The 27,678-nt window shown below is 51.5% G+C and overlaps 2 protein-coding genes across 3 annotated transcripts in view; both read left to right on the forward strand.

The window, feature by feature from the left end:
* The window catches only part of DOCK2 (dedicator of cytokinesis 2), a 404,312-nt gene extending 389,285 nt beyond the window's left edge, over nt 1-15,027 (forward strand). For both annotated transcript variants that reach the window (XM_047784590.1, XM_047784680.1), the window contains 6 exons: nt 7,602-7,739; nt 9,593-9,720; nt 10,801-10,963; nt 11,941-12,061; nt 13,384-13,526; nt 14,456-15,027. In XM_047784590.1, coding sequence (XP_047640546.1) covers nt 7,602-7,739; nt 9,593-9,720; nt 10,801-10,963; nt 11,941-12,061; nt 13,384-13,526; nt 14,456-14,518 — 756 coding nt within the window. In that variant the 3' untranslated portion in view covers nt 14,519-15,027. The remainder of the gene's footprint in view (nt 1-7,601; nt 7,740-9,592; nt 9,721-10,800; nt 10,964-11,940; nt 12,062-13,383; nt 13,527-14,455) is intronic.
* A 4,071-nt stretch (nt 15,028-19,098) lies between these two features.
* Nucleotides 19,099-22,939, forward strand: FOXI1 (forkhead box I1). Its single transcript, XM_047784960.1, has 2 exons — nt 19,099-19,754; nt 21,336-22,939. Exons 1-2 carry the CDS (start codon nt 19,178-19,180, stop codon nt 21,893-21,895), a joined length of 1,137 nt encoding a protein of 378 aa, XP_047640916.1. The 5' UTR covers nt 19,099-19,177; the 3' UTR covers nt 21,896-22,939.
* The last annotated feature ends 4,739 nt before the right edge of the window (nt 22,940-27,678 follow it).

Here is a 27,678-nt window from a genome sequence, read left to right on the forward strand (position 1 = left end):
GCTCCCCGTGAGGCGTGCAGCAGCCCTCCTCAACCACCTCCCTGCTCTCCATGGACCAGGGGGTGCTCAGGATGCAGGATGGGCTCCAAGGGCACGATGGTGGGAGGCAGGGGAGGCACAGCGGGCCGGGCAGCATCTGCAGCTGCCTGTCCTCTCTCCTCCCTTCTTGCCAGTCTCCGTGCAAAGCGAAGCAAGCTATTGTGGTAGGGAGTTTTTGTTACTCTAGGGAAATCAGGGAGTGAGAAGCATTGGGTGCAGCCTCTTTTCTTAAAATAAGGATTCCTAATTCAGGGCCTTCTCTGCCTCTGCCAATTTATGCAAAGTGAGACCTTAAAAATGCACCGCGGAGCGCTGCACAGTCGCCCTCTCCTGAATGCATCTTGTGTGTCTGGAATTTTCTCTCCCTTCTTACTGTGTGTTGTCACCTGTGAAACCCAAACATCCCCAAGGGCCCCAGCCTTCCAAGGCCAGGATGCCCCTCAGCATTCAAATAATGATACTCCCCCTGCCCAGGCCCAGCATGGGAATAGGAAGGCCCAGCTTTGATTGGCTTCCTTCCTCAGCTGTTCTGAGGTACCACAGGGAAGGCTATGTATCACACACTGTGGGGGTTGTTGGGTGTCTTTCTCAGTCTGTATCACTGCCCTGGGCCTCTCTCCTGGGCAGGGCCTGTCACCTGGTAATGAACTCTCGGAGCTGTATCCACTGCACCCACGGCACGGACTGGACTGTGGCCTCACAGCACAGCTGATTCCAGGCTGTGCCTTCTAAGGAAAATTTTCCAAAGTCTTGGAGTTAATAGAGGGGCACCACAAGCCAAGACTTTGAAAACACATTTTTTGATGGACGTTAACAGCTTTTAAGAGCCATTAGTTAGGCCTCTTTAGACAACACCCCCTAGTGGCCGCCCTCACCTTAGCTCCGTCCCCCACCATCACTGCCAGGTTACTTAAGGAGGCCCGTTAACTCCCAACCCTGCCACAGGCATTGCCCTGGGCCGTGTTCCTCCCACCCAAAGTCCAGCATCCTAAACATCCAAGAGATGCTGCTCTGCTCAGAGTGAAGATGACCTTTTTACAGTACACACGACAAGTCAGCTTCTCCTCCTCCATGTCACTCCATTCATTCTTGCAGCTTATCCTTATGAAGTCCCAACTGTGTGCCAGGCAACAGAAATAAAGTGCTGGACAGAAATGCTCCTGCTCCCTCCCTCCCCTCTTGGAGCTTAATTATAGATTGGGTTTTGGTCTGGCCAAGCCAGATTCGCTTCGGATTTTCTCAAAGCCTGAGACCCTTGGATTTCAAAGAGGAACATTCTTGTACTTCTAGCCACCCAACAGAAGCTAGAGGTGCAAAGTAGGTTTTGTGTTCAAGAGTTCCTGGATTTCGAGACTGATTGCTTCTTGGTTTATTTTCTTTAAAAAGATTTTCTCTATATTTATCGACATGGAAAGATGTCTACAGTATATTCTTCTTTAAAACATTTTATGAAATATTACATACTGAAAAGTGCACATAGTAAAAATTTATGGCACACTGACCGGTCACATGTGACCACCACCAGATGAAGAAGTAGAATTCCTCTAGCACCCAGAGGCCCTCTCCTCTCGCGCCTTCTTGTAGTCATTGCCAGCCCTCCCCAAGGCTGACTACTCTCCTGCTTTTATAGTAATCGTTTCCTTGCTTTTTAAAGATAGCGTTTAATGGAGTTTCTGTGGTGGCTCAGTGGTGACGAACCCGACTAGTATCCATGAGGACATGGGTTCGATCCTTGGCCTTGCTCAGTGGCTTTAGGATCCAGCGTTGCTGTGAACTGTGATGTGGTTGGAAGATGTGGCTCCAGTGTGGTGTGGCTGTGGCCATAGGCCGGCAGCTATAGCTCCAATTTGACCCCTAGCCTGGGAACCTCCATATGCATGATGCGGCACTAAAAAGACAAAAATATAAAAATAAAGATGGTGTTTACTACCCATTCCTAAGTATTATTGTTTTCTCTGGTTTATTTTCAGAATCACACAGTGTTTATTCTTTTGTGTCTAACTTATTCTGTTTAATGTTGTATTTTAAAATTGATTTGTTCTTGAGCTCCCTGGTAGCTCAGTGGGTTAAGGATCCATTGTTGTCACTGCCGTGATGTGGGTTCAATCCCTGGCCCTGGTCCCTTTGCTACGGCCATGGCCAAAAAAATTTTGATTTATTTCGTAGTACATAGCAGTCATTAAATCATTTTCATTGCTGTATAATAGTCTATGCAGCTGAACTGCATAACCATACATACTTATTTATTTTCCAACTGACTGAGATTTAGGTTGATTTCAGCTTGGGGCTGTTGTAAGTAATGCTGTTCTGAACATCCTTGTACGTGTCTTTTGGGCACACCCATGCACAGTCTCTGCCAGGTGTATGTCTAGGCATGGAATCGCTTGGTTGCAGTATATGAAAACATCAGGCTTTAACAGATACAGCCAAACTTCTGTCACTACAGATTAGTTTTGCCTCTTCTGGAACATCATATTAACGGTATTATACAGCATGTGTTACTGTGCATCTGGCTTCTTTTTTTTTTTTTCAACGTGTTGCCTTTGAGAGTCATCCAGGCTGTTGCACGTCCGAGAAGTTTCCCTTTTTTATTTCTAAGTATTATCCACTGTGTAACTCCGCAGCATTCCTGTAATATTCCAGTGTATTTATTCAGTCTCCTGTTGATGACGGGCTGTTTCCAGGTTGTAGATAGTATGCAAAACGTTGTGTGACCTTCTTGTTGTGCCCTCACTGTCTATGTGGTGGTGGGAGTGCTGGGTCAGACGCACTGCCCTAGCCTTGCTGGATACTCAGAAACAGGTTTCCAAAGCGGCTGAGCCAATTTACACTCTCACCAACAACTTCTGTGAGTCTGAGCTGCTCCACACTCTCAGTGACACATTCTTTAATTCCAGTCTTTCTGGGGCTTGTGAGGTGATATCTCGGTATAATTTGCATTTGCATTTCCTTTGCACGCAGTGGTGGTTCATCACCTTTTCAAGTGTTTAGCCGCTGATTCAATAACCTTTCTGTGAAGTGTTTGTTCACATCTTTTACTTATTAACTGAGTTTCTTTTTATCAATAATTCATAGGCATTTATATGTATTCTAGATATGAGTCCTTTGTCAAATATATGCATTGCAAATATCTTTGCTCAGTCTGTGGCTTGTCTGTTTACTTTCTTAATGATGTATTTTTGAAGAACAGAAGTTTATAATTTTGACAATTTTTCAATTTTCTTAATGATTATCACTTTCGTTTCCACTTTATGAAATCTCTGACTACCCCAAGATCATGACAATATGCTCCTTTGTTTTATTAGGAAGTTTTATCCTATACATTTAAATATATGATCCATTTTTGACATGAAATAAGGGATAAATTATTTTTCCTTTTTTAAATTTTTTATGCCTGCACCCATGGCATATGGAAGTTCCTGGGCCAGGGGTCAAATCCCAGCCACAGCTGTGACCTCTGTGTGCCACAGCTACAGCAATGCCGGATCCTTTAACCCAGTGCTCCACTGGGCCCGGGATCAAACCCTCGTCTTCATAGTAACTGGAGCCACTGCATTTGGATTCTTAACCAACTGAACCACAGTGGGACCTCCGAGGGATACATTATTTATCTGTATAGGTTTCTAATTCTTCCAGCAACATTTGTTGAAAAGATGATTATTTCCCCAAACTTTGGCATAAAGTGATTATATGTGTCAGTCTATTTCTGGACTTTCTATTCTATTCCATAGGTCTCTTTGTCCATGCTTATGCTAATACCATACTGTTCTTAATTACTGTAGTAATTTTGCAGTAAGTCTTGAGATCTAGTAGTGAGAGTACTGCAATTTTTTTTTTTTCAAATTTGTCTTGGTTCTTTTAGTCCTTTTTATGTTTATAATTTTTTTTTGTCTTTTTGTCTTTTTTGTTGTTGTTGTTGTTGCTATTTCTTGGGCCGCTCCCATGGCATATGGAGGTTCCCAGGCTAGGGGTTGAATCGGAGCTGTAGCCACCGGCCTACGCCAGAGCCACAGCAACGCAAGATCCGAGCCGCGTCTGCAACTTACACCACAGCTCACGGCAACGCCGGATCGTCAACCCACTGAGCAAGGGCAGGGACCGAACCCGCAACCTCATGGTTCCTAGTCGGATTCGTTAACCACTGCGCCACGACGGGAACTCCTGTTTATAAATTTTTAAATCAGCTTGCTCATTTTCACACACCCTCCAAAACACATTGAGATTTTGATTAGGAATATATTAAATATGTAGGTTAACTTGGGAAGAGTTGCTATCTCACTGACATTGAATCTTCCAATGCATGAACATGGAATCTCTCTCCTTTTATTTAATTCTTTAATTTCATCCAGTGAAGTTCTGTAGTTTTCATTGTAAAAGTCTTTCACTATGTTATTAGCTTTAGTATTTGATATGTTTAGCTCTATTAAAAATGGCATTTTTAAAAATTTTCTATCTGTCAATATTATCACAATTCGTTGGTATGTTTACCTTGTATCCGGCAACTTTTGTAAATTCACTTAATAGTCAAGTTGTTTGTATATTCTTTTGGATGTTCTACAGATACAATCATATCATCTGTGAATATAAAGTTTTACTTCTTCTGTTCCAATCTTATACTCTTTGGTTATTTTTCTTGCCGTATTCCTCTGACAAATGTAAGGAGAGAGAGAGAGTGTATCTGTCTCCCACATCAGGGCAACAGTGACATTTCACAGAGTGGGACATTTTAAAGACGACGTCTCATTCTATGCCTAGTTTTCTAGTTTTCATGAATGGATTTTTTATTTTTCCAATGGCTTTTCTTCAGCTATTGAGATACTCATATTGTTTTTCTTCATTATTCTGCTAATGCATTGAATTATATTAGTTGATTTTTGGACTCTTAAACCAACCTCACATGTATGACATAAATCCTACTTGGTCATAATGTATTATCATTTTTATATATTTCCTGGATTCTATTTGCTAATATATTCTTCAGAATTTTTGTATATATTTTCAAAAGAGATCCATCTATAATTTTCCTTTTTATAATATCCTTGTTTGATTTTTTTTTTAACCAAGTTATCCTAGTCTCAAGAAGTGACTTGAAAATTATTCCTTATTTTAAAAATTTTGGAGGAGTTTGTGTAGTAATGGCATTTCTTTATCCTCAAATGTTTGCTAGACTTTGTCATGAAGCCATACAGCCAAGAATATTTCAAAGTATGTATTTAATTAAGTAGTTTCCAGATTTCCTATTTTCTTTTGTGTCCTTTTTGGTAAATTTTATTATTTTTGGCAATTTTTCCATTTTATCTAAATACTGAATTTATTGATATAAACTTTTTTACAATGTCCTCTTAAGATCTTTTATACTGTTTACATTTCCCATAATGACACTCCTTTTTAAGTCCTGATATTAGTTATTAGTACCTTCTATTTTTTTTGACTAGTCTTTTAAGGGGTTTATTAATATTTTGTCTTTTCAAAGAACCAACTTTTGGATTTGTCATTCCTCTATGTTGTAAGTTTTTTTCTTTTTCATTCACGTCTACCATTTTATTATTTCCTTCCTTTTACTCTCTTTGGGTTTACTTTGTTGTTGTTCTACTAATATCTTGGATGGATGTTTGGCTAATTGATTTTCTGTCCTTTCTAATATGTAAAACTAGAGGTACCTCCGTTTATACCTTGCACTATATCTCACTAGTTTTTGCACGTAGTATTTCCATTATCATTCCCTACTTTTCAAAATAAAATCTTTGTCTTGTTCCATGGATAGAAAATCTTTTATTTCTCTATGTATTAACTTTTTTAAAAAAAATAATGTTTTCTTAAGCTCTCTTCATTCTGTTTCCTCTGAGTTAGTCCATACAGTCTTTCCTTCCTTCCCCCTCCCTTCCAGCCTCCCTTCCTTCTTTCCTCCCTTTTTGCTTTTATTCCCCTTATCTATTCCAATCTTTTCTGATCTCTGTATTTCATACTAGAGAATTTCCTTCGATGCCTGGTGATCCTTGGCAGTCTGTTCATAGCTAAGAGTGAGGCACTGAAAAAGGTGAATGAATCTCTGTGCACCTGAGAGAGGGCTTTGTCACCTGGATGGCACTGCATTTGGTAACTGACCCACAAATGCCTGTATAACATGAGCCATTCACTTTCTCCAAGACAGACCTTTCAAGCTGTTGCATACAAAGCTACTCCTGGCTACTGCACTGCTGCAATTGGGGGACAGGGAGGTGAAGGTCTCACTATCTGTTAGTGCGCAGACTCTCCCTCACCCCTCTATTTCCTCTGATGTCTCATCCCTGCCCTCTGTTGTGCCTGGTACCCCTCAGCGCAGAATTCTTTCTTCTAATTGTTGCAGAGGATAAGCTTCTGCTTCTTGAGAAAGTGGGAAAGTATAACATTTGGCTACAAGGTGAAGCAGTGACTTGCCATCTAATTGCTTCTGTCCCAGAATTTCAACCCATCCCTCTGTTTGCAGACCCTCAACTCACTCTAGCTTTTCTGGGATACTTGGCAACTCTAATCCCTGAGCCCCTTCTAACCCAGATTGACCTTTTATCCCCACCTCCTCCCCTGCTCTGGAAGGTCAGTTACCATTCTCCATCCACCTTCCATCTGACACACTGTGAGTCCAGTTCACACCTGTCTTCTAGTTTCACTGAATTTCAGTTTCTCCTTCACCTTGCCATTTCCAGGAGACCTCCAAGAGAAGGAGGCAGACATGTCTTTATGTCAACATCATGGAAACAGTTTTTGTCTTCAAAATGATCTATATTCTACACTTTGCAGCCCTCATTATGTTTCCCTGAAGTCACACGACTGGCTTTCCCAGCTGTTCCCTCCTCATGTGGCCAATGTGGCTGCCCATTGTCCCTGTATCTACCAACTAGATAGCATCCATTGACCTCCTCTGTTGATAAATAAGAGCTTAACTGTCTCACATCAATCATCTCTTCCCCTCTGATGTTCCCAAGGCTTTTACATCACTTTAAAAAAATTCCCTATTGGCTGGTTAACAGCCAATATTAACATATATTAATTGAGATATTACCACTTGTGTTTCTTTAGCAACCACATAGGTCATATTACTGGAGCTCCTGTGTTGTAAGACCAAGCTGCGTCCACTCCTCCTTTTCCACTTAGTCCTTCCCTTCTCCTGACTTCCAGCCTCCGACATTCATACTTTCCCTTTTGCCTCGCCAAGAACTTCTTGGGCTGGGCTTAAGTCAGAGCCACAGAGGTTGCTCTCCTCTGGTCTCACACTCTGCCCCTCAATAGATCCCACCAGGGGTAGACTTTCCCTAACATGTAGCTTCTAATGCGAGGGGGGCGGAGGGAGTGTCCAACTCTCCTGTGGGGCAAAGGCAGCTGGACGTCTTTCTCCTAGAGGTCTTGTTTTCAGAGCAAACCCCAAGGAGGCAGCTTTCCCATCTCCCAGGGTCGGTGAGCCCATGTGAGGGTCTCAGAGGCCGCCATGCCCTCCTTCAGTTCTCAGCAGGCAGACTCGACTTCAGCCATTTCTGTGAGGCCAGGCAGCCAGCCTCTGGCTCATCATTTACCACTTTTCTCTCCAGATCCCCTTCCTGGGAGCTGGGATTAAGATCCATGAGAAAAGAGTGTCCGAAAACCTGCGTCCCTTCCATGACCGGATGGAGGAGTGTTTCAAGAACCTGAAAATGAAGGTGGAGAAGGAGTATGGCGTCAGAGAGATGGTACGGGTGGTCCCCCTGGCCAGGGTGGGCGGGACTGGGAGGATGAGGCCGTCAGAGCCCAGGAAGCTGCCCTGGAGGAGAAAAACCTGAGGGCCAGCAATGGCGGGACCAATCCAGGGATGCTTTCTGTAAACTTGGTCCCTCAGAAGTCAGCTGGATATGATCACCAAGTATCGAGGCCTTAGCACTCAAGGGACTCTACCACTAATAAAAGCACCCTTGATGAAGCACCTACTATGTGCCTGTCTGATCTAAGCACTTAGGTCTTCACAGCAAGCCCAGTAATGATTTTTAACCCCTTGTATCTCTTCTGGAAGTTTTGAGGTGTTAAGTGACTTGCCAAAGGCTACGTAACACATGAGCATAGATCAGAATTTGCACGTGTCTCCATCTGGCCTCCAAATCCACTGCCTTGAGCCACTGATAAGCTCCATGGCCTCAAGAGGCTGTTGGCCTGGTGCTCATAGGACGTCTTCTTTCTCCTCTTCCCTGGAAAGGGGTCCTAAAACATCAAGGCTGTGTGGTTCCTCAGAGGCCACGTGGCCCAACCCTCTGATTTTGCACATGGGAAAACTGAGGCCCAGAGATGGGAAGTGAGTTACTGGAAAGCACAGAGGTGAGCTCAGGTCTCTTATTTCCTAGCCAACAGTTTTTCCATGAGACAGCTTGCCTCCTCCAACACTCCCTGCATGACACCCCCGTGCAATTCTGATGATAACCACCCAGAGTTAGGTCATATCGCATAGGTTAAGGGGAAAATTGCCAACTCCCCTCACTTCAGACACCAAGATTCCCAGGCCACCTGCACCTCTGACCAACTAGCTTCATACCTGGAGATTCCCACCACCCTTTCAAGTTGTATAACTTCACAGAACTCAAGCAGTCGGCCCTCCCTCCTTATCGGTGGGTTCTCTATTTGCTTAATAGAGCAAATAGAACTTAATCAACTGAGGATCAAAAATAGTTGGAAAAAAAAATCCAGAAAGTTCCAAAAAGCAAAACTTGAATTTGCTGTGCTGGCGATTATTTACCTCGTGCTTACCTTATATTTACAATGATTACATGGCATTGATAGTGTACTGGATATTACAGGTCATCTAGAGATGATGTATAGTATAGAGGAGGCTGTGCCAAGGTTACGTACAAACACCGGGCCATTTTATATAAAGGACCTGAGCATCCCTGGACTTTGGGATCCTGGGGGGTCTTGGAACCATCCCCCATGGGTACCTCGGGGTAACTGCAGTAACAATCGCAGTTGTGTTATGAAAAGACAAATCAGGTCCAGCCAAATGAAGAGGGGCATAGGGTGAGGTCTGGGAGGGTCCCAAACACACAGCTTCTGTGTCCTCAGAACCCATCACCCTGTTTACCTGCTGGCACAGGAAGGCTCACCTTAGCCTAAGTGTCTGCAGTTTGTACTTGGATTTCATTACATTGGCACCATTGAAAGGATCATTGGCCACATGGCTGAAATCAATCTCCAGTTCCCTTTCTCTCCCTGGAGGCTGAGCTAATATTATCTGGCTCAGAGTCCCAGCCCTGTAATCACAAAGTTGGTCTTTCTGGCCAGCCCCCAATCAGAGTCTTCTCATCCGCGTAGAGGGACCACCATGAAAAACAAAGACTTACCTATCCGTGGGAGAATTGCTAGGATTTAGACATTACCTCCCAGGAGCCTGGCCTGACAGATTCTTTATCAGATAACCCCCTAGAGCCTCAGCCAGCTCTGCCCCACAGCTCCACCCCACCCAGGTAGAAGAGGGAGGCAGCAAGGAAGGTCACGGCCACGTTACCCCGACCCTGCCCAGCATCAGGCCTGGCTGCTAACCACCCCGTTCTCCCACCTGCAGCCCGACTTCGAGGACAGGCGAGTGGGCCGCCCCCGGTCCATGCTGCGTTCCTACAGACAGATGTCCATCATCTCCATGGCTTCCATGAACTCCGACTGCAGCACACCCAGCAAAGCCACGTCCGAGAGGTCAGTGCCCACCCCGGGCAGCCCCCTGCACCCCTGCCCTGGCCCAGCCCCCAGCAAAGCCTCCCTCTGCCCCTGGCCGGCCTTCTGTTTGAAAGCCTTTGCTCACCGCTGCCTCCTTAAAGCCCTCACAACTACCCCACGAGGCTTAGTTCCTTGTTAGGGGCTCCATCCAGGCCCAGGTGGCTTTTCCTGAGGACCCAGCTGGACTCGCCTGCAGCCTGCAAGCGCCCAGTCCAGCCATCTCCATCAGCCAGCCTGGGGCCTCACCTTCTCACACCTGCCTGTGGGCTCCATCCCTCCCAACCCCCCATCCCTGAGCTCCTCCTCTTACCTGCCTTTACCTCTGTTGGGCTTCCTCTGCTTGCCCAAGACACCCTTCTCCCTGCATGTGTAGCAGCTTCCAGCTGCTAAGCCCAGTGTCCCCTCCATCCCTCCCCCAGCCCCCTCCCCCGTGGCAACCACAAGTCTCTTCTGCTGCTGTAGAGCCCGGAGAACTACATTCAGCGTCCTGTGATAAACCATAGTGGAAAGGAATATTTTTTTAAAGAATGTAAAAAAATAACAATTTTTAAAAAGAGACAGAGAAAGAAAAGCTTTCCCCCTTCCACCTTCCTAGAGCCCTCCGCTCTACCCCCCGAACCTGAGGACTTTCATAACAGATGCTATGACGCAGCCTCTCCTCCAGCCAAGAACGTGCAAAGCGGTCCTCAGCCTCATTTCATGGCCACTCTGCAGGGTCGCTGCAAACACCCCCACTTACTGAAAAGGAAATCATGGCTCAGAGAGGCTGAGTGATTTGCCCAAAGTCATTCAGCTAAAAAGTGGCAGGGATTTGAATCCAGAGCCATGATTTGAGCCACTTTTCTCTTCCTATCACCAGACACAGAGCTCACCACCTTCACTTTTATTTTACCCTGTATTTTGCGTGTTTTCAAATTAAACAAGTGGCTCTCCAAACTCTGCCAGGTGAGCTGATCTACCCCCCGACCCTAGTGACAGCTCAGTCAGCCTGGGTCCCTGCAAGACACTTCCCCTGAAGCTCTAACTGCAGTGTCTCCTGCTGTCCCTCTTGCTATTCAGCTTTGACCTGGAATTAGTGCCTCCCAGGACTCCGAAAGCAGAGCAAGAGGAGCCCATCTCCCCAGGGAGCACTCTGCCTGAGGTAAAGCTGCGGAGGTCCAAGAAGAGAGCCAAGAGGAGCAGCGTCGTGTTCGCGGATGAGAAGCCCGTGGCAGAGAATCGGGTAAGTGGCCGAGGCAGGGTCCCCTCCAGCACCATCGGCAGCTCTCCCCTGCATGCCCAGCGTGGTACCGGGGGCTTCCGCTCAGGCCTGGCTCTTACAGTGACATGGGGTTGCAGAGGTGGCGTCTGAGCAGCAGGGAGATGAAGTGCTTGCTGGCGCCCACATGGCCTGGATGTGGCAGAGTGGGATCTGAGTCTAGGCTGTCACTCTTGTCCTTTCTACCATCACATGCAAGGCTGGGGAGAAGCCGCCTGTTCCACCACTGAGTGACAGAGCTGTCCCCAACCTCAGGACTGTCCTAACCACTGACTTCAGACTCCACTGCACTCCTCCTGTGGGAGCCCAGCTGGGGATGCCGACAGGAAAGTCTCCCTGCCCCGACTTTAGGAGGTTTCTTTCTTAGAAACTAATAACTATTTGAGATGATGCCAGGCAGCCCTGGTTTCAAGCCCAGCTTCCCCATGAAAGAAAGTTCTGTTGAAAGCATTCTGGGAGCCTGGGAGGGGAAGATGTACTTGCTGTCCTGGAAAGGGAGTGCTGCCAGATGAAAGGGCAAGGGGCCAGCTGAGATGCCTTCCGGTGATGAAAGGAGCCTCCACAAACTTCCCAGTAGGCCTCAGAGGCTCCTCTTGCCAGGGGCAGAAGGCTGGAAATAAGACTGTGTTTCATAATGCTGGAAGGTGTCATTCATACAGTAGTCTAAATTAACACCTCCCCCCCACTCACACAAACACTCATACACCAGAGTTGTAGAGTCTGCAACCTGTGCAGCCATACATGGCAGGCTGGCATCAAGTGATGTGAAACAGAATAAATGGACTTGGGCCGGGTCCATTGAAGCCATTTCAAACCCTCATCACTGACTTTTCAGGGCCCAGAACTGCCTCATGCTAAGCCTCTGTGGGGGGTGTGTGTGTGTGTGTGTGTCTGTGTGTGTCTGTGTGTGTGCATGCATGGCGTTTGGTATATTCATCCAGCTCTCCAGGAAACACGAGTTCATGAGTGACACCAACCTCTCGGAGCATGTGGCCGTCGCCCCCAGGGCATCCATCCTCTCTCAGATGAGTTTTGCCAGCCAGTCCATGCCCACCATCCCAGGTAGGCACCCTGCCAGCACCAGAATGGGCCACCAGCCTGGGGGTGAAGGATGGGCAGGAACCCTCTCTACACAGTAAAGTGAGCTAAGCACCCTGGGGGGTCAGAGGCTCTCCTCACAGGCCCCCATCCTCTGAGCTGTCCCCACACCCTCCCCCTTCTGGATGTGAAGCAGTCCCAGTGGGCTCCACGTGGAGGCGCTGTCATTCTGGCCCTCAGCGTTCCCTAGGAGTCCATGCTGCACACCAGGTGGTCCCAGGGTCTCAGTTAGCCAGGACCCGGCAGGCCGGAAGTGTGTCCCTGGTAAATCTCTCATCCCTGTGTTTCCTCTGGGGCCCCAGAGACTCTTTCCAGAATGTACAGAACCCACCACTGCATCACACAGCTGCAGAGTGTTTGGTGCATAGATGCTTCCCTTCCCCCATCACTCATTCACTGTCCAGCAAGGAGGTCAGCGCGTAAGATGACCTTTGCCCATTCACAGAGGGCACCTGGGGCCCTAACTGGGGATGTGGCCTGCCCAGGAGCATCTGTCCCAGGGCAAATCTCTGGTGTCGGCTACTCTGTGCCAGGCTGTGTGCTGAATGCCTCTCCTTCATTGCTTCATTTAAGCCGCAGTGCAAACCTGTGAAGTAGATCACATGATTAGCCTGACTCTGGATGAGGAAACTCGGGCTGAGAATGTCAGTCTCCTGCCCGTACTGGCACTGAGTCGTGGAGGCCCCCGGAACCGACCCCTAAACACTGCCCAGCCTCCCCAGGCAGGACACCCCCACATGGCCGTGTGTTTAATGGGGTACACAGCAGGCCTCACAACACCCTTGAGGTCTGTGCTCTCACCCCCATGTTCCCAAGGTCAAAACCGAGGGGTGTGGCTGGAGGCCATTCCCACCGGCTGGCCCCTGGCTTGGAGATGCTTTTCCCCACAAGGCCCTGCCACTGAAGGGGAGCAGGGACTCCGGGCTGTCAGTGCTGGAAGCAGGGACGAGTGAGCCCTCACTGTCTCCCCGACTTGGGCAAAGGCCGTGTTCCCCCAAAGAGTCAGGGCCCCAGTGGCCGGGGCCTTCTCCCACCTCAGCACCCTGTTTCCTGCCCAGAAGCCCTCGGCCAAGGCCTTGATTGGGCCAGGATGCAGGCTGCTGTGTGCAGGGCTGGGCAGGCCTCCGCACAGTGGACCGACAGCCTCCTGCCTGGACTCCCCTACCCCCCACCGTTTCTCCTGGATTCCGTCTCTGCCCCCTGCCTGTCTCCCTAGTCCCCCTTCCTGTCCCCGGGCACGGCCTCCCTCCCCCCACCGCTCACAGCCGTCCTCCGTTCTCCGGCAGCCCTCACACTCTCGGTGGCCGGCGTGCCCGGGATGGACGAGGCCAACGCATCCCCCCGCCTCAGCCAGACCTTCCTCCCTCTGTCAGATGGCGACAAGAAGACGCTCAAGCGGAAGAAAGTAAATCAGTTCTTCAAGACCATGGTGAGCACCCAGACGGTGGGAGCTTGGGGGCTGTGGGGAGGAGGAAGGGAAAGGGGTGATGCTGAAGCGATGAGAAAAGGGGGGCATGTGTGACCGCTGTGCGTGTGTATATGCGTGTGTGCACGTGGTGTGGTCACTCCCAGGAAGACAGGGACAGGGCCCCTAGGCTGGGGACACGGGCCGAGATGAGCAGAGTGCAGTTCTCCTCTTAGGCCCTAGGTGGCGCCCTTGAGCAGGACTGACTCCTGCTGAGCTGCAGGAATGTGCCAGAGGCTGTACAGGACCCCTGGGACCTCAGAACCTTTAGCTGTCCTTTGGTGCTCCTGAATTGTCCTTTGGTGCTCCTGTCAGAGCCACGGCAGCCAGCTGTCTTGGGCAGCTAAAAGTGCTTCTGCCTAAGAACTTTCCTATTCAACTTCTGTTACAAACTCCTGTTATTTAAAAGCTGGTTTCCTAGGAAGGCCTGACTTTCCGAGTGCCGTCTCCTCTTGTTACTTGTCAGTCTTTGCTCGAGATGAAGGTCCCACCTCACTCTGATCCTCGGGGTGTTGTTAAAGCAGAACTCTGCTGCCGGAACCTGACTGCAGGTTCATTGCGCATGTGCAGTGAGTCCGGCACCGCGCTGAGCGCTTCCCAAACCCGGTCCCATTTGACCTTCCACTTTCCCCGTGAGGATTTTATCAGGCTCGCGGAGTTCGGTGAACAACTGGCCCAAGTTCACATGGTCCACAAAACAGCAAAGCCTCTGCTCTAACCACTGGCAGCACAGCCTTTCTGGCCCCATCAGTCAAGGTCAGGGCCGCTCAGGCTCGCAGGGGTCTGGGAGCAGTCAGCTCAGGGGCCCTTGTGAGTGGGACTGGAAGCCCCGCTTTGGTGCTCCTGGGAACCTCATCTTGGACGGTAGCTATCTATCCTCCTCTCCCACGCAGCTGGCCAGCAAATCTGCCGAAGACGGCAAGCAGAACTCCGACCTCACGTCCACTGACCTGTGAGGTGCTGCTGACCAGGGCTGCGCCAAGGGCCACAGGGATGGAAGTTTCCAGGAGGAGAGAGACGCTGTGGAACATCAATGCCTCAAAGACTCTCCGTGGTTCCCTGCACTCAGACAGAGGGAATGGGCTGATCTGGGCCCCAGAACAGTCAGTGTGACAGACTCAGCACCACCAGAGCCAGTGCCCTGGGTGCTGGGTGATGATGCCCCGCCTGGATTCTTAGCCACACGAGGACCCATCAGCAATGCCTTCTCCCAGGATGCTCTCCCCAGCATCCCGGACACATCTTTTTATAGCCCAGATTCTCAGGTACCAGGAGCTATAGTTTTATTTCATTGTCTAGGTCCTAGCACTTATCAGAAGAGCTTTTAAATATTCTTTTATTTTATTTTTGGTTAAGAGTTTTGTACTTTACATGTTTTAATACCACCAACCAGACTTTTTTCTAGCTGATCATCTTGAAAGTGTTGCTATTTCTTACTGACAATAAAAGTGATCCTAAGACTCAAGCGAGTTCCATTGCATAATTCCATCAGCTGAATCCCTAAGGCCTGGGACTGGACAGGGAGCTCCTGGGGCTGGTCGGGAAGGCAGGCCTGCAGCCTCCAGTGATGTTGAGAAGCCTGGCTCCAGTCTATGCCAGTGCAGATCCACCCACCTTGTTCGTGCCAACCCCGAGAATTTTCCCCATGACCTTCTCTGTGACCCCTTTGCCTTCACTTAAGGGCCTTAACACTGGGGTGCAGGGGTGCTGGGAATGTCTGCCAAAACCTTTCTCCTGTGATCTGTACAGTCAGCTTCTCCTGGAAAAAATGGCACAACCACTCAATCCTGGTCACTCTAATAAAAACCCAGCCAAATGCCCAAGAGTTGGGAAAAGAGAGGCCTCCTGAGGCCCAGGAAACTGATGGGCCAGCCTTTGGATTTTGTCACCACGTCAGAAGCAGAGGAACCCTAAGGCTTCTCAGATCAGGCCCAGGGGAGACGAAGGGCTCCCACAGTCAGAGGAGAGAGGGTGGGGCCGAGGCCCAGGGAGCCGGGGGTCTGTGCAGGGAGGGTCTTGGCGGGAGGCTGAGAACCGTTAGGGAAGGAAATAGACACGGGGTAGATTTGAAGGACATGGTTATGTGGGGTTCAAAAGTCCGGGCACCGGAGCAAGATGGCAAAATCAGAAGAGGCGTGAGCCTTAGCACTGTGTGACTGACAGTGCCCTGCACACCTGCCCAGACCTGCTGCTGTGGAGACCATCGATTAGTATTTGCTGAGTAAATGAAGGACTCGACTATTGCCAAGCATGGCGTCAGAGGCATTTCCTGTGTTGCCCCATTCATTCCTTGCACCGGGACTCCTTTGAAGGCTCCCCTGATTATCCTCACTTTCCATATGAGCAAACTGGAGCTCAGAGATTAAACAACAGCAAGGCCCTCAGAATACACAGCTGGAGGAGTCATATCTGAGTCCAGACCGTCCAACTGCCCCCTCCTGAGGCATTTTGCCCATTGCCAAACCAGTTCCCACTAGTTTCATCGCAAGAGAGCTAAGGTGTTTTCCTCCATGGGGTATGTTTCCTCCTTGAAGCTGCTGCTGGTGCTGGGAACCTGTTTTTTATTTATTAGAAGGGCTCAGTAACCCAGGCCATTAACTGGAGTGGTCACCCAGTCTCAGAGCTCTGCTCCCAACTTTTAAAGAGATGGCCACCAGAGGGCAGTCTTGGTCTGCTTCTCCAGCCTCCTGCCCACTCAGAAAACAGGAGCAGCAGAGGGCACCCTGATGGGCCATAGCCCGGTTAAGGTCTGGCCCAGGCTCCTAGAAGCCCCAGGTCACTGTAAATCCTACCCACCCCCCCGCCCGCCACATCATCCCCTACTGACCCCCCCTCTCCCCGCCACACCATGCCCCCCACCCCCCCATCACACCATCCCCCACACACCCACACGCTGCTGAAAAAACAGCTGCTTAAAAGGTAGCAAACTCAGGGATGAATTGCACATATCAAATATATGTTGACTCTCCTATATAGTAACTGATATTCGAGTGATATTCACGTGAAATGATTTTTATTGATTATGTCATTGCATGCTCACAGTGACACCTGAATTAGTGGCATTATCCCCATTTTCACCTGCAAATATTGAGGCCAAGAAAAATTGAAGCACCTGTCAAGGTGTGCACAGTTATTCAATCAGTGGCAAAGCTGGGGTCTGACCCGTGTTCTCCGGATCTCAGAGCCTGTGTTGCCATATGTCTATTATCGTACCTTCTGATGGCCTTTTCCTTCTAACCCCCAAAGCAAATCACCTGTGTGTTTGCCTTGCTCTAGTCATTTAAATTTGAAACTACAGAAAAGCAACAGCAAAAATCACATCAAATTCTCTATCCAGAAATAATAGCCAATGGTTTGATATTTCCAATTACGTAGTGCACGTACATGCGTAAAAACATGTATTTTTACCAGAAAAAATCATGCTGTCTTGCAGCCTGTTTCTCCAAATATTATTAGAACCTATCACTAAGTAGTCTATAATCTATTTTTTTATCATTGCATAATTTCATCATTTGGATGATACTCAGTCTATTTAACCAATCCCCTATGGTTGGACACTCAGGTTAGTTACAGTTCTGTTACAGCTATAAAAGATGCTGTGGTGGATACCTCTGCAGCCAATTCTTGCTCTGTGTAATTCTGCAGGATGAATGATCAGAAGTGACATTACCAGGTTCCTTTGGGTCTGTGTTGGTGGCCTTCAGCGTGGTTGTCCTTTGAAAATTCAGGGCGCTGCCCTCAGCAAGCCAGGCCTGGTAGAGAAACTCTAAATAAAAGCGTGGCCTCTTTCCGCTTTACTCTTTGGAAACAAAGTGCAAAGGGTGCTGACCCCAAGCCTCACCTGGGTAAACTGGCCCCTTCCGAGCCACCTTTCACTCTCTGTCCTATGTGGGGACAGGTGGTTCCTCCGGGCCTGGTAGGACCCCGGCCACACAGGTACCCGAACTCATCCTCTGGGTACCAAGATGCTGCCGGGGAGATTCAATTGATACCATTCAGGTTTTCCACTCGTACGTGACTGAGCAGAGATGCAGGCAGGGGAGGGTTCCCTGGGGGGCATCCCCTCCAGCTGGGACAGAAAGCGACCTCTGATCTCCAAGAAGGGGTCTGGGGGAATGAGAGGAGGTTGAATGAGGAGAAGGATACAGACACAGGAGGGCCGAGGGAGGCGGTGACCAGAGAGGCTGGCTCGAACTTGTCTCCACTCTGCTCACCCCAGAGAGAAGTCTCAGCTGCTACGAGAACCTGTTCAGAGCAGCTCTGCCTGCCCCCTGAGCCGGGGGACCCACCCTCTCCCCAAGCTGAGGGCCTGCCCTGGGATGCAGGGGTGGCCGGGACAGGTCAGCTCCAAGCCACAGATGGAGAACGGAGCCCAGGGTGGGGACGGAGGGGCCCCAAGGCACAGAGAAGCCGGCATGGGCTGGGGCTGCTGCTTCTGGAGCCCGAGGCAGAGCTGGGGTGAGGGGGATGGCCAGTGGAGGGCTCTCAGGCCTCACATCCCCCCAGGGATGCTGCAAGCTGAAACTTGAAAGGACTTTGATCAGATAAGAAACTCCCTGCAGCCAGAAAGAAACCTCCAAGTCCTCCAAGTCCTCTCTCCTTTTCCCCTGCAAGTCCAGCTCACATCCTTTTCCTTTTGTTATTTTTATGAGCCCCACCACCCCTCAGAATCCCCAGGCCTCTCTCTGCCTCCTGCAGTCCTGCCTGTGTGTGTGTGTGGAGGGAGGTCACGGCCCTTATGAAACTGGCCAGAGGCTCTTCTGATTCTCCAGGGCCAGCATCTCTCCTGCACACGCCAGAAAGCCTGTCTTCACGTCGAAAGAACCAAAAACGTGGCTTCTGATGATGTGCACCCCCCCCATGCGCCCCCAAGTCTGGATGAGCGGTCAGAGAATGAGGGGTCAGCGTGGGAAAGAAGAGGGAGACAGAAGGGGATGGGGAAAGAGACAGAAATGACGTGAGACGGAGAGAGACCAAGATGAAAGGAAGAGGGCGCGAAGCAGAGAGAGCCAGGTCGTGAGGGAGAGGAGATGGAGAGGTAGAAAGAGCTAGAAACAAATCTGGGGGGTGGGGGATTGAGATGGGAAGGGAGGGGCTGCGCAACGTGTAGAGAGAGGGAAAGAAACCAGGAGTGAGACGCAGAGAGGCTGGCTGGAGAGAGAAGGGAGCGAGCGAGAATGGGAGAAAACTCCGGAGGAGAAAAAGGGCAAGCGAATGAAGGACAGGAGGAACAGGAGGACAGTGACAGGAGGAAAGCAGAGCGGAGCCTCGAGGAGAGAGGAAAGGGAACACCTGCCCAGGAGGGAGAAGGGCAGAGGGGCGCCCTTGTCCTTGTTAATATCAGCGAGGAAGCCAGCCAGCCAGCCGAGTGTGTCCCTACCTATGGGCCCTGCCGTGGCTGTGGCTGTGGCCAGCGGGGAAGTGCCCCACCGGTGACTTGGGTGGCAGTCAGAGTGAGGGAGGGCGGGTCTGCTGCAGGTGGCCGCCCCTGGGTGGGGCCGCCGGCCAAGCCCTGGGGTATAAGTCTGAGGAGGCCGGGCCTGCTGAGCACCTGTCAGGGCCAGCTCCCCCGCACAGGTGCCAGGCAGGTGGCTCCGGCCAAGCCCAGCCCAGGCATGAGCTCCTTCGACCTCCCGGCGCCCTCCCCACCGCGCTGCAGCCCCCAGTTCCCCAGCATCGGTCAGGAGCCCCCCGAGATGAACCTTTACTATGAGAACTTCTTCCACGCCCAGGGGGTGCCCAGCCCTCAGCGGCCCCCCTCCTTCGAGGGTGGCGGGGAATTTGGGGCCACACCCAACCCCTACCTCTGGCTCAACGGGCCAGCCATGACCCCGCCACCCTACCTGCCGGGCACCAGCGCCAGCCCCTTCCTGCCCCAGACCTACGGGGTGCAGAGGCAGCTGCTGCCTGGCATGTCGGGGCTCGGGGGCGGCGACCTGGGCTGGCTGCCCATCCCCTCGCAGGAGGAGCTGATGAAGCTGGTGCGGCCCCCCTACTCCTACTCAGCGCTCATCGCCATGGCCATCCACGGGGCGCCGGACAAGCGCCTCACCCTCAGCCAGATCTACCAGTACGTGGCCGACAACTTCCCCTTCTACAACAAGAGCAAGGCCGGCTGGCAGAACTCCATCCGCCACAACCTGTCGCTCAATGACTGCTTCAAGAAGGTGCCCCGTGACGAGGACGACCCGGGTAAGGGGCCTGTGGCGTGGGGTGGGGAGGCCCTGCCTCAGCCAGCCACGGGTGCCCCCAGGAAGGCTCACTCGGGTCTTCCCAACACCCCTTTCTAGAAAGTTCCGAATATGGCTGTGCCCCCCCCCCCCAAGACAGCTGCAAATGTGGACCCTGTAGGCAGATTTGGGTTTGGATCCTGGCTAAGCTGCTGACCAGGCAGCGTGCCTATGAGTCTCAGTTTCCCCATCTGAAAAACAGGGATGTAAGCGTGGCTCCTTTGGGGCTAAGTGCTCAGTGGCGTGCAGGGATGGTGATGAGTCATCCGAATCCCCAGCATCCGGCACGTGGAAAGTCCTTGGAGGTTGAGTGCTTGGTCTAGACAAAGCCGAGTGCGCCCCGGGCCTGCTGGGAGGGCCTGGAGGCTGGTGGAACAACCACGAAGGGCCACATGGTGCCTCCTGCCCAAATTACATCATCTTTAATCCAGCCCTGCAGCGTGGCTCTTAGTAAACCCATTTTACAGAGGAGGAAAATAACACCCAGAGGAGAAGCAGCGCGCCTCGACATAGAAGGACGTGAGTGATGGCGTGTGAATCGGAGCAGGGGTCTCTCTAACAGCAGAGTGTCAACTTTTTTCCTTTTCAATGAGCAAATTCTAAAATACAGAGAGGTACAGAGAGTAATATATGAAATACTCATGAGTCCATTGCCTGGAGTTAAAGTCCACTCTTGACCCATCACGGGAAGCCAGGGTCGGGCTCAGAGGAATCCCACCCCCGCCCCCTTTGAGGCTCTTGAGGGCAGGACTTTTTGCCCCAGAAGAGGCGGACCCACCCGTCTAATGACTAGCCTCACCCTCAGGCTGGGTTCAGATTGTTCGCCCTGGTTACAAAGCCCCTTTACCCATCTAGCCTTAACCCCCTCTCACAGTCAGCCTGAGGAAGGAGGCGCAGCTCCAACAGCCCACTTCTCAGACTAGGAACACGAGACTCGCCCTAAGCCCCTCAGTCCGAAGCTGGGACTCAGGTCCATCTTTGGCGTGCACACCTAGGACTTTCAAGAAGCCCTGAATTTCTTCCTGAGTTTTCTTTCCCGTCAGTTATGACCCTTTCTCCCAGGACTTGAACTACTGTTTTTTTCTTTTGGGGGCCGCACCCACGGCTTATGGAGGTTCCCAGGCTAGGGCTCAAATCGGAGCTGTAGCTGCCAGCCTACGCCACAGCCACAGCCACGCCAGATCTGAGCAGGGTCTGCAAACTGCACCTGCAACGCCGGATCCTTAACCCACTGAGCGAGGCCAGGAATCGAACCTACGTCCTCATGGATGCTCCGCGGATTCATTTCGGCTGCACCATGAGGGGAGCTCCAGTACTTGAACTTCTTAAGGGGACCACACTGTAAGCCCCTGCAGGGCTGATGTCCCTCTTTCTCTGGGCTCCCAGAGTGACTCCGTGTGGGGTGGGGGGTGGGGTTTGCAGAATTCCTGCTTTGTTCTCTGCCTTTCTGCATGTGTTACCTTTGGTTTTCCTTTCTGACAAGAAGGAACAGATGCAGAGCGGTGCGTCCCTCTCTCCTTACGCTCTCCCGCTTGTGTGCCAGGCAAAGGGAATTACTGGACCCTGGACCCCAACTGTGAGAAGATGTTCGACAACGGAAACTTCCGACGGAAGAGGAAGAGAAAATCCGACGTGTCCTCCAGCACCGGCTCCTTGGCCTCTGAGAAAACGGAGACCAGCCTCCTGGGGGGCAGCGCCAAGGCCGCAGAGGCCCAGGACCTCCTGGACGGCGCCTCGCCCGGGCCCGGCGGCTCCCCGGAGAAGCCGGCCTCGCCGCCCCTGCCGGCCACGCCCTGCCTCAACGGCTTCCTCTCCACCGTGTCCGCCTACGTGAGCGGGTCGGGCCCCGGGAGCCGCCCCGTGGCCACGCCGGGACTGAGCCCGGAGCCCGCGGACAAGCTGGCGCAGAACTTGCTGAACTTCAACTCCTACACAACCCTCGGCAACATCAGCGGCCACGCGGGAGGCGGCGAGTGGGCACCCCCCGCGCCCGGCAGCACCCTGGGCTACGGGGGCGCTGCCCTCAACCAGTTCAGCCCCCACTTCTACAACGGCATCAACACCAACGGCATCCTCTACCCCAGGGAGGGCTCCGAGGTCTAGAAACAGCCCCGGGTCCTCCGTGGCAGCTCCCCAGGGGTCCAAGACCTCCGAACGGCCCAGCCACACTGAGGAGGCTGGGGGGAATTCATCCTTTTCCCAGAACACGGCGTAAACCTTGTGTTTATCTCACATCCATCTACATACCCCCCCCCCACTGTGCGGTGGGAATCCTGGCGCCTGCGTGACCAGAATCATCTCAGCCATTTACTGAGCACTTACTATGTGCTGGTGCTGCAAGGCGTGAGCACACGATTTGCAGCCACCTTGTGTGTGTGTCCCATGAACCTCCCCACTTAACAGATGAGAAAACTGAGGCTCCGGGAAGTGAAGTCACCTTCCCAGGTCATGCAGACTAGGAAGTGGCAGAGGCAGGAGTCCAATCCAGGTCTCTGTGACCCCCAGAGTTTGGGCCAGTGAGACGGAGGAATGGGTTGAGCAGCTAAGGAAGGGCAGGGTGGAGACCTGATAATGGCAAGTATATCCGGATCTCCCCACCGCCTTCTAGCCACTGATCAAAATTTAGTGCCAGCCCTGGGCATGCTTCATCTTGGTCCGAGTCTTTATTCAGTGGCCCCCAAGTTACCCTCCGGCACTCCTTTCGCTGCTACTCAAGGAGGGAAGCCCAGGTCCAGGCCCCCAGGACAGGGTGTCCGGCCTCTCCCTACGGAGGGATGTTGCCTCCCCAGCCCCGCAGACCATGGACAGGACAGGAGAGGAGCCATACGCACCCCAGCACCCCCATCTCCGCACCGCCCACTGGCAAATTCTTACAAAACCCAGCTTCCTGTGTGCATGTCATGGACCAGTGAGCTGGAGGTGGCCAAGTCTTCAAGGGAAAACAAAGTTGAATAAGTGCTTCCTTTTCTTTAGACCGGGAAAGGCTATAAGCCACCACACGGGGGTCCCTGCATGTAGCTCCTGGGATCTTTTGGGTTTTCGGGGGGTGGTTGATGTACTTTATATGCCTGTGATGTTTCATCACTGCACACCCTGGGAAGTGTTTTATTGTTTTCTTATGTTCTTTTTAATTAAAAAAAAAATAACTATGTATCCCTTCTTTGCGAGTTTTCCTGGCTGCTGGTCAGCTCAGTTTGAAGCCAAGTACAGCTTGGAGCTGAAGGCTCTTGAGACAGAAGAAAGACTGGGTATCAGGCTTTCCCCCTCCGCAGGGGCGTAGAGATGGGACAGGTGCTCCCAACAAAGAGGGGGAAGCTTGTGGATCACAAAACACGGCTCCAGGTTACAGCTCGTGTGCACCTCACGCCTGTGTTATGATCATTTGATCCTGCTAACAACCCCATGCAGGGAGTGGTACCAATTCCATTATACAAACGTGAGGGTCAGAGTGGTTGTACACATTTCCTGACGTCCTCAGCCAGTCCCTGCCCACATCTACGGACAGTGCACCTCATCAGGCTACAGCACAGCCTCAGATGGGGTTGATCCTAGAGGCAGCGACAACAGCCCTGTTGGCTGCAATTCACTGAGGACTGTGGGCCGGCCCCGAGCCAAGTCCAGGCAGGAGGGGGCTTTTATCCTCACAGCAGCCCACAAGGGTGGTGGACACTAGCACCTCCCTGGGGCGCCTGGCACAGTGCCTGCTAGAGGACTGGGGCATAGAAGCCAGAGGTCTTCTGGTTGGAGGTGCACACCGAGGGCTCAAGCCGAAGCCCCCTTGCTAGGCACTGGCCCCCAAGCTGCCCATGCAGACTCTGGGGAGGTGGGGGGGCTCTCTTACCCTGGAGTAAGAGAGGAGGAGGAGAAGGAGAGCCCTCACTGCAGGTTTCCTAGGCATCCGGCACTGTTGGGGCTTTATCTGCTTTAGCGCATTTAATCTTCTAAATAAAAATCCAGTGCTCTTCTCCCCATTGTATAGGTGAGAAAACTGAGACCTAGGGAGATTCTGTAACTGAATCAAAGACACACAGCCAGGATCCAGCTGCAGATCATTGATACTGTGGCTGAAACTCTTACCTGCTGCCCCTGGTGTTGGGGTACCCTGGAAAATGGAAAACGCAGGCCTTCTTAGAAACTCCTGGGATTGTTTCCTGGGAAATCCCTTTCCACAGAAAACCAGACTTCTCCTGGCAGAAGAGGCAGATGTGGTGGTGGCCGGGAGGTAAAGGGAAGGGATTGAGTCTTAGACCATAAAAAGCCTTAGAAAACTTGGAAAAAGCTGATCCCTTGCTGCACAGAACAGAAACCGGAGGCTGGGAGAGGACGGGTCTCTGCAAACATCTCCAGGGAGATGGAGTCAAGAGGCAGCACTGGAATGAGGTCATGAAGCCGGGACCAGGATTTTTTGTCACACTAGATCCTACTGCCCCCAAATGTTCCCAAGCAGACCTTGCAATCCCACCCTCCCCAATGATAACCTCAGCGCCTGCTCTTCAAGCCCCACTCGTTCCCCGGGGCCAGTCTGCCTGCGTTCAGTCTGGACCAGGCACCCAGCGAGAAGGGAAAGGGAGACCAGCCCAGCCCCCGGGGAGGGAGGTGGTGATTTCGAACCAAGGTCCACAGCACGCAGATCCCACTCCCCTTCAGCCCGATTTAATGGGCACAGCAGTCAAAGGAGTGTCTTCAGGGCTCCGACAACACAAAGACGGGCCATCTCTGACCTGCAACTCTGACCTTCCTGGTAGCAGCGCCAGGAGCTCAGGGCAGGGGCTGTGCGGGTGTGCCATGCCGGAGGGGGACCCGGGTCAGGACGGGGGGGTCTCCCCGCTCAGCTTCCATGGGCTGCTTCTTATCCTTTGGGGGTTCTCTTCCTCGGAGGAGAAATGGGAGCTGGAGAGAAGGAGGGAGGGAGAAACAGAGGGGGAGGGAGAGGCCTGGGTTGATGAAAGGCACTGGTTGCCCACCGAGCATTCTGTTCTGTGGGCCGCGCTGTGGATGGACCTCGCGCTTATTAGCTCCCTGCAACTTGGCTCTACAAGGAAGATCCATCTTCCAACACCAATAAAGGCCCTGAGAAGAGGACTGCCTCGGTGTTGGCAAGCCCGGGAAGGCTGCGTGGAGGAGGCGAGACGGGCGCTGAGGGGCAGTGGAAATGAACAAATGCAAAGTGGTCTCCAAACCGCTGGTCGACGTACCCACCCTCAACCAGCTGACTCCTGACCCCACGAAGTCTGAGTTAGAGCCTCTAAATTCCCAAGGTACGTGTCTGGAGGGGAAAGTATGTCTCAAAAACAGGTTCATGTATAGCATTTGTCTATGTCATAATCCCATTTGTTGTAATAGGTGAGGTCGTCGGAGAAAAAGTCAAAAAATAGTTCATACAAAGTATTAATAGTCATCGTCTGGTGGCTGCTGCTGCTGGATTATTCTTTTTTCTCTCTCTTTTTGTCACGGTGCGTATCTTTATCAATAGTGAGCATATTGTTGTCACTTTTAACTCTCTATTGTTGGAAACCAGCTCCTCCAGAGATGAGGCCCAAGAGCTCAGCCCTGTTGTCCCGTGTCGCTGCCCCCAGCTGTGGCTGATGGGTCCTGGGGTGACACCTGACCTACGCTGAGCTCTAGCAGTTATTAATGAGGAAAGTGTGCCCTTGGCTCAGGCCTGGCTCTTAGGTGTCCACCAATAGAACCACTTTAAAGATTGCCTGGTGGCTCAGCAGGTTAAGGATCTGGCAGTGTCACTGATGTGGCTCTGGTCACTGCTATGGTGCAAGTTTAATCCCTGGCCCAGGAACTTCCGCATGCCCCAAGTGTGGCCAAAAAAAAAAAAAAAATTGTTCTGTCGTGGCTCAGCAGAAATGAATCTGACTAGCATCCATGAGGACACAGGTTCAATCCTTGGTCTCACTCAGTGGGTTAAGGATCCAGCGTCACCACAGATGCAACTCAGATCCTGCGTGGCTGTGGCTGTGGTGTAGGCTGGCAGCTACAGCTCTGATTCGAGCCTGAGAACTTCCATATGCCACAGATGCGGCAGTAAAATGAAAAAAAAAAAAAAAACACGCTTGTGTTTGGACATTGGATGTGAAAGTGCTTCAGAAAGCTTTAAATGCAGATACAGGCAAAGGCTTATACCGGTGGCTGTTTAGTATTGAGCACCTGCCGTTAGGCAGATGCTAAAATCCCCTGCACTGGGCATTGTCACCCCCATTTTACTGGTGAGGCAAGGTCTCTAGAAGTGGGGTTCGGCTCATATTCCCACAGAGGCAAGGCTTATGCCCAGATCTGCCTGGCTCAGAAGTCCAAGATCTTTCCAGAATAAAGGTAACAGGGATAGGAGTTCCCATCGTGGCTCAAAGGTAAGGAACCCGACTAGTATCCGTAAGGATGCTGGTTGGGTCCCCGGCCTCGATCGGTGGGTTAAGGATCCGGCATTGCCATGAGCTGTGGTATAGGTCGCAGAGACGGTGCAGATCCCGAGTTGCTGTGGTTGTAGCATAGGCCGGCAGCTGCAGCTCCAATTTGACCCCCTAGCCTGGGAACTTCGTTATTGCACAGGTACAACCCTCAGAAGCAAAAAAAGGTGGGGGGGGCTACAGGATAACAATAGCAACCACCTTTGCCATAGGACTGCCTAGCAAAGGCCATGAGGCTCAGAACAAATTGCTGGGTACCAGATGCCCAGACACGCCTGCCTGAGGCCCTCCCCTCCTGCCAGGTTCTGTGACCAGGTCCTCCATCCCAGTGGGGCCCCACCCTGCTGGTGTTCTCAATCTGCCTTGCCTCTGGGGAGAAGGGAGGGAAGGTAGCTCTTTATCTGGAATACACCATGCATTTTAAAGGAAACGGGGGTCAGACATAAACAGTGCCGCTGACCCCAGATGGCCCTTCTCTGAGCAGGGACTTTTGCTGGAGCGATGAGGGGCAGAGAGGGTACTTTCTCCTGGGGTTTGGTGTGGCAGGGACACAAGCTGCTCTCTTGGATCTGGGACAAGTAGAAGACCCCAAGATCAGACACCTGGAGCGAAGGGAGTGGAGGGGGACAGTGAGGCCCAGAGTAGCCGTGGGAAGCGACCCTCCCCAGCCATCTTCACAGCCAGGACTGTGGCGTCCAGGGGAAGCTGGCCCCATCAAAGTCAGGGGCAGCTTGAACACAGAGAATTATTTCTTCCACTGCTACAAAGAGTCCTAGGCTCACTTTCCCTGGCCCTGGAGCGAGCACTGGACTAGAGATACCTGGAGTCCCGGTTCTGGCCAGAGCCCCGTGTATTTACTAATTTATTTATTTGGCCGTGCTCACGGCAGGCAGGAGTTCCCAGGCCAGGGCTCAAACCAGTGCCACAGCAGTAACCTGAGCCACAGTAGTGACAGCATGCGATCCTTAACTACTAGGCTCCCAGGGAACTCTTAGACCCCCATTGAATGTGGTCCAGGCCCTTATGGGCCTGAGTTCACTCACCTGGAAGGGGAAAGGACAGGACAAAGTGAACCCCAAGCTCTCTACTGCTCTGACCATCTGTTTTACACCCACAATCATATTTTCACGCCCAAAAGAACACAAAGAGGTAGATGAGCAGAGGTATTCCCTCCATTTTCCAAATGACGGACACACGTCCATAAGGGTGAGGCCTGATGCTAGCGACACCGCAGGTTTGCAGGCAGAGGGTCATTTTGTGAGCTGTCTGCTCTGTCACAGAGGGTCAGAGAAAGCATAGCCATGAGACCGTAGATGGAAAATCCCCCAAAGCTGGATTATTATTATATGAGTAATATAATAATAATTATTATTTATCTTAGAATAAACTTGGGGCCTAGAACCAAGAGGCAGCTCGTGAATCCAGATCTTCTTCCATATCTGGGTCCCAGGAGCTGGGCCTCAGGGGGTG

Source organism: Phacochoerus africanus, chromosome 1 (genome assembly GCF_016906955.1).
Source record: "Phacochoerus africanus isolate WHEZ1 chromosome 1, ROS_Pafr_v1, whole genome shotgun sequence".
Classification (NCBI taxonomy): Eukaryota; Metazoa; Chordata; class Mammalia; order Artiodactyla; family Suidae; genus Phacochoerus; species Phacochoerus africanus.